The 6,985-nt window shown below is 48.6% G+C and overlaps 1 protein-coding gene across 1 annotated transcript; it reads left to right on the top strand.

Annotated features, from left to right (window-relative positions):
- On the top strand, window positions 1-6,456 carry LOC103173546 (NACHT, LRR and PYD domains-containing protein 3-like; the record flags this gene model as incomplete). Its single annotated transcript, XM_042346413.1, has 7 exons — window positions 1-162; window positions 896-1,067; window positions 1,166-1,231; window positions 1,806-1,888; window positions 2,533-4,382; window positions 5,718-5,888; window positions 6,286-6,456. Coding segments are annotated over exons 1-7 (2,675 nt in total), but the record flags the coding sequence as incomplete, so codon positions are not given.
- Window positions 6,457-6,985: the final 529 nt, after the last annotated feature.

Below are 6,985 nucleotides of genomic sequence, written 5' to 3'. Positions count from 1 at the left end.
ATGGCCGCATTCTACGAGACCCTCGACCTGTACGAGGGACACCAGCTGTTCAGACTCACTAAGTTCTACCGGGACAGAATAGAACAGGCCTTTGAGGAAGACATGGAGGCAGTCATCTCACTGTTGACAAGGAAGGAATATTTCAGCCAGCAGGAACTTCAAGTAGGTGGTCAGGAGGGAAGAACTAATCCTATTTGGTACATGTCTCTATGTTTGTAGTGCAAAGTGTTTCCATTCAAAACCACTTTGATTTTATAGGTTTCACGTTTGACACGAGCCGATCTTTTATACCCAATCCTCCAGTGACCAGTGCGGGGGAGGGTCGAGTGGGGAAGACAAGACCCACATTCCATTTATATAAAGAAATGAAATGGATAGCGGGACTCCAGGATAGAAGGAATGAGGTGGAGAGAATCCGGGATAGAGGGGATGAGGTGGAGGGACAATTTCAGGATTGTGTCCAGGTTCCTTCTTCATCAGAAACGAATCATCACATCCATGAAGCAGCACAAGTAGATGCGGAGAAAGAGGATAATATTGGGGAAAGGACACCAAATGATGCTGTGTCAGAATGTTACATATTTCCCTGGAACATTGCTTTAACTTGATCCCATTGCAGACAGTCCCTATTGTACAGCAGTTAAATCTCCAGATCACTGTGTGTGAGAGGCGGGTGAGGAGAAGTCAGGCTGGGCTGTGACACTGTCTGAAGTAATCTCACTGGCAAGTCTCACGAATAGTAAACATTTGTTTGAGGTAACGGAGGGCAATCCGTGGCTGTGGAGCCTCACCCACCATGAGAAGACACACCATGGTGGAACTGGCCATTTCCTGATCAAAATCAGAGCTCATGTTTTACTCTGCTCTTCAATATAATATTACTCATTCTCTGCAGAAACTGACTGAGCTCACACAGAGTGGGCGGAAGAGACAAAGCTCGAAACATCTTCTGAACCTGGTGCTGGGGAAAGGTTCCCGGGTCTGTAGAGAGGCATGGGAATGGTTCGTTGAAATGAGACCCACTCTGCCCAAATTGAACAAAATAATGACTGAAATACAGGAAGAAGGTAGTATTTAATTTTACAGTGATTCCATTCCCTAATGAAATACATATTTCACTAGATACTGCAATCACTGAAACTAAAGGAAATCTCCCTATACACAGGTGCCAGTCTAGTAAACGAAATGATGATTGACCAACGTGTACGACAGATACCCAGGAACCTGAAAGGTATTTGACCAGTTCATAGTGTAACCAGTGGATTTATTTCTGAAATGCAGAGGTTGAATCTTTGCCATTTACATTGAGATTTCCAGAAAGTACTGATGATCTGAGAGTTGAATTGGAGGGACATCAGTTTGATTATATTGTTCCCCTCCTGGCCGCCCTCTCCAGCATTACCATCCACCAGTTTCCAACTCATCCATAATTGAATGCCACCAACCCTACACACACTGAGCTTCATACGTCCGTCACCTCCATCCTCAGCAGGATTCACTGTCACGCTGTCTCCTTCAGATTGTCGTGGAGATGCTCAGTCTCCACAATATATCTTATATATCCTGACTCACTCCCACCGATCCTACCTCTGTAACTTTTCCAACAATTTTCATCTGCGCGACTCATCCACACCACAATCTGTAACTCTGTCTTTATTGAAAGCTCTTCTGAAGTCTACCTCTGTGACTGTGCCTCCACCCACTGACACCATCCTCCCAAATGATAATCCACACAGTGTTGAGTATCTGTCTTCGGGTAGGTGTTGGAAGTGTGTGTAACCACTGTGTCAATGATCTAATTGAAGATGTTCAACGACTGCACAAGGAGATGTTACAGAAAAAAAGTGAAAGCCTAGAAATGAGGCTCTGGCGCGAGCCAATCAGGAGGGCCCCAGTCTTGTTCACATTCAACTGTAGGAAGTTGCCCTAGTCCTGGACTCGATGTCCGACAGACAGTCTTTCAGGACAACAGCGGTCGTGGAATTGAGGGTGGAGGCAGAAAGACAGAGTTGGATGTCATCCGCATACATGGGGAAGTTGATCCCATATCTGCGGATGATGTTACCAAGGGGGAGCACGTGCATAGAAAAGAAGAGAGGGCTAAGGGCCGAACAATAGTCGACGCCAGATGTGACAGTGCGGGGGCTGGAGGAGAAACCGTTAGAGGCAACAAGTTGGAGACGGTGAGATAGATAGGAATGGAAGGAGGCAAGGGCAGATCCGCGAAGATTAAGTGAGGAGGAGAGGCGGTGTATGGGAATGGAGTGGTCGACAGTGTCGAAGGTGGCAGAGATGTTGAGTAGAACAAGGAGGCAGAGGGAGCCCTGATCGCAGATGTTCAGAATGTTTTTCGTGACTTCCTATCTTCGCGACATTCTCCAATCTCCTTCTTCTGCTCCTCTCCTCCGCTCCACAATGTATATCTCTATGTGTATTAAAACTCTTCTGAAGTTCTACCTCTGTCCCTCTGCCTCTACACTGACACAATCCTCCCAACTGATAATCCACAAAGTGTTGAGTCGCTGCCTTCAGGTGGGTGCCGGAGGTGTGTCTAACCCCTGTGTCAATGCTCTAATTGAAGATGTTCAACGACTGCACAAGGAGATGTTACAGAAACAAAGTGAAAGCCTAGAAGTGAAGACCATACTGATCAAGGAGAAGGTGAAGACGTTTCAGTTGGTTGACCGCTACACGGAGTTAACCATCATTTCTGATCTCCGTCACCGGAAACTGGTAGAACATGAGCTGCTGGCGAGAGGCAGAGACCACGAGGAGTGGAGACAGAAGGAGCTCCGGGGAAAGCTGGAAAAAATCCGAACTGATAAACTGTTCCACAGCAGCTTCTCCAGAAGAGGATTATTGTCCGTGATTAGAAAATTCTACCAGGGAAGCGGTTCTGTCTCTCCCACAGGTACTTCCGCAGTAGTGAGTGGAGTGGCGGGGATTGGGAAAACAACCATGGTTCAAAAGCTTGTCCATGACTGGGCCACAGGCAAAATCTACCCTCACTTTCACTTTGTATTTGTTTTTAAATTCCGAGACCTAAACACCATTCAGTGCGGAACAGCCCTGAGCCGTCTGATCGTGGAGCAGTATCCTTACCTCAGGGATGTTCTGGACGAGCTGTGGAAACACCCAGAGACATTGCTCTTTATATTTGATGGATTGGATGAATTCAGAGCAAGAATTGATTTCGGTGACAATCGGAGAGACACAGAGCCTCAACGCAGGTGCACAGACCCTGAATTCTGCTGTAAAGTGTCTGACATTGTGTACAGTTTAATACAGCGAAAGCTGCTGCCAGGATGCTCAGTGCTGGTGACCAGCCGCCCCACTGCATTACATTTACTGGCAAAGGCTCAGGTCAGTGTCTGGGCTGAAATCCTGGGTTTTGTGGGTGAAGAGAGAAGGATATATTTTCACAAGTTCTTTCAAGATCAGAAGGTGGCGGCTGCTGTTTACAGTCACGTGGAGGAGAACGAGCTCCTGTCCACCATGTGCTACAACCCGTCCTACTGCTGGATCCTCGCTCTATCTCTGGGTCCCTTCTTTAAACGGAAAAACAGCAACAAACAGCGTGTTCCCAAGACGATCACACAACTCTTCTCCTATTATATATACCACATTCTATCACATCACAGTGTCAAGGTGGAAAGCCCCCGTTATGTGCTGCTAAACATTGGTGCCATGGCCTTCACTGGAGTTTCCCAGAAAAACATCGTTTTTAATGATGAAGATCTGATCAAATCTGACCTCCAACCTTCCCAGTTCCTCTCTGGCTTTCTCATGGAACTTATGCAGAGAGCGTCTTCAGAGCACAACGTGGTCTACGCTTTCCCGCACCTGACCATCCAGGAGTTTGTAGCCGCACTCGCCCAGTTCCTGTCTCCACATTGCAAAACCATCAGGAGATGTCTGGATGTTGCTGACAGGGAGAATGATGGTCGATTCGAGATATTCCTGCGCTTTGTTGCGGGTCTCTGCTCCCCACGAGCAGCTCAGCCACTGGAGCAGTTTTTGGGGCCGTTTGATCATCAGACAACCTGCGCGGTGATCGATTGGCTGAAGGAGAAGTTTAAAGCCCAGAACAGAGACACAGACACCGTCACTGGGAAAAGGAAGCTGCTGAACACACTCCACTACCTGTTTGAGTCTCAGAATCAAGCCCTGGCACAGCTCACACTGGGGTCTGTACAAACACTGACATTGGGTGACATATCTCCAGTGAAAGCCTTGAGGTTGACACCGATAGACTGTGTTGTGCTGTCTCAGGTCATTGGACTGTGTGATACCATAAAACTACTGAATTTGAGCAGCTGCTGCATTCAGGATGAGGGTCTCCGACGTCTAGTTCCTGCTCTGCACAAGTGTCAGGAGTTGCAGTAAGTTTACTCTGATTGTATCTCTTACTGTGTCAGACATAGGGTTGCGGTGGACCCCAGGAAGCTCTCTGCTCTGGACGGCAGCACAGGAAGCACCTGCAGCCCTGAAGACAGGGCAAAGGAAGCCTGTTGCTCAGTTACATGGGCCGGAGGAGATTTGGCTGTTGAGTGCGGGGAGTGAGGGCTGTGGGGCCTCAGCTGGTGGATCCAGAGTAGGAGAGACGCCTCGAGGGGGTAGGAGCCAACCCAGGGACCGGCAACTTTCGGGTGTGTGAGAGTGACGAAGTGGTGTTTACCAAAGATGTCAACCTGTCCGCTCCCTCCGCTCGGCGGGCACTGACCTATTCCTCGTCCCCCGCCCTGCCTGCTCCATCATCGACGGCCAGTCCCTCAGCCTCTCTGCCTGCAACCCCGAGAACTTCATCCTGGAGCCCCTCCGCCTCGTCCCCACCCTCAACTCCTTCACAGCCCATCTCAAACCCTTCTTCTTCAGTCATTCTCCCACCCCAATCCACTGCCCTCCACCCTCTTTGATCCCAACCCTCACCACGGGCACAAAGGCCTCATTGTCCAGCGCTTTGGGGCGTCCTCCTGACGTGAACAGCGCTGTGTAAATATAATGTGGCGTTTTTGTTGGTATCATTTAGACTGGGGGCCGCTCGAACCTTCTAATCTGCGTCCCTGTAAAGCTCTGAGACATTACCCTAAGTGAACGTAATATACATTTCAGCTGTTTTATGGATCAACCGCAACTGGTCCCAGCTCGTTGGGACATGTTCCCCACCTGAAAGGCTTCTGTATATAGATGTCAATTGTGTGTTGTACTGTTACACTCTAGTTACTGTGTTACTGTCTCTGTGTCCAGGCTGGGGGGCAATAATTTGGGAGATTCTGGAGTGAAGCGACTGTGTGAGGCACTGAGGAACCCGGAGTGTAAAATACAGAGACTGGAGTAAGTAACAGACTGTGGACTTGGGGTCAGTAACTTGCTCTAAACATAGATTAGTATAGCCCGAGCAGGTGTGGACAGTTTTAATGCTGAAATCTGAAAAGCTACAAGGATTGGCTCAGTGGCAGGATGTGGATGGAAATCACTGGGAGCAGAGATTCTTCCCACCCAGCTCCTGTTAACGCAGTGAGACACAGTATTTACAGTTTGGGGAGGGTCGGATACAGAAAACAGCGAGATGGCACCCAGAGACAGCTCTCACGGGGGACGTTATGCAGCTTTAGCTGGTCATACACCAGCAGTCAACCCACCCATCCCCTGTCCCCCGACAGGGCACAATCAGGGGTCCCTGAGCCTCGAATTGATCTATGTTATCTGATCTCCAGGCTGGGGGGTAACAGACTCACAGCTGATTGTACCGAGGATCTCGTCTCCGCTCTCATTACAAACAACTCACTGACAAAGCTGGGCCTCAATAGTAATAAACTGGGAGATTCTGGAGTGAAGAAACTGTGTGAGGCTCTGCGGAACCCGGAGTGTAAAATACAGAAACTGTGGTATGTAACAGACTATGTGAGAATATAATATCCCGAGGCTGAATTCTCCCGATGTTTCATTGAGCCACACGACACAAACGTAAAATAAACACTTCACCCCCACCCGCGAGCCACAAAATGCCGATCCCTGCTGTAGAGGATTGGGGGCAGATACTAACAGACAAGGCTTGGGTTGGGTGGGGGTACAGTGTGTGTTGGGGTGACGGCTGGAGTTTAACCAGCGAAACCTCCACATTTGTCATTTTGAACAATGATTGGCTTCTGTCTCCTTGTCCATCTGGACCTGCCCCAGTGTGTGTCAGGCTCTGGCTTCCACTGAGGCCTGGGGTGTCTCACACTCACTTCTACACTGTGTTTACTCTGATCCCTGTTATCTCTCTGTGTCTCTGGTCTCCAGGCTGTGGGTTAACAGTCTGACAGCTGATTGTGCCGAGGATCTCGCCTCCGCTCTCAGTACAAACCATTCACTGACAGAGCTGGACCTGGGTGATAATAAACTGGGAGATTCAGGAGTGAAGCAACTGTGTGAGGCTCTGAGGAACCCGCAGTGTAAAATACAGAGTCTGAGGTAAGTAACAGATTGTGTGAGAATATAATATCCCGAGGCTGAATTCCCCCGATATCTCAGGGTGTTATTGACACTGGCTGATCAGTTGATTCTGAATATTGTGTCAGGAATCGGTGTGACAGTGTGAGACCATCAGTCACCTCAGTGATCACAAACTAACATGTATTAACAAGATATCTGAACCATGAGGTGGAAACAGCAGCTGTGGTGACGTGTGGACAGGAGCTGCTCCTCCCCCAGCTGACTCCAGCCAGGAAACAACCCGTTTTATCCCATCCCAAAGCTCCTGTCCCAGACCTGTCAATCCCTCCCTCCCTCCACACACTGTGGGGACGGGAATAACATTAATAACAATAATCAGTCATAATATTGATAGCCTTTGATATAGAGACAAATTTCATTATTCAGACGTCTGAAACTGCTTCACAGGACACTCTGTGCAGTCTAGTGACTGTGTATTCTGTGGCCAAACAGAGGATTATTTTGTCGAATAGCGGAATCCATGACTGTTCAGTGGTTACCATATCAC

This window comes from Callorhinchus milii, unplaced genomic scaffold, assembly GCF_018977255.1.
Source record: "Callorhinchus milii isolate IMCB2004 unplaced genomic scaffold, IMCB_Cmil_1.0 Scaffold736, whole genome shotgun sequence".
NCBI lineage: Eukaryota > Metazoa > Chordata > Chondrichthyes > Chimaeriformes > Callorhinchidae > Callorhinchus > Callorhinchus milii.
This window is presented reverse-complemented; position numbering and strand designations above follow the sequence as displayed.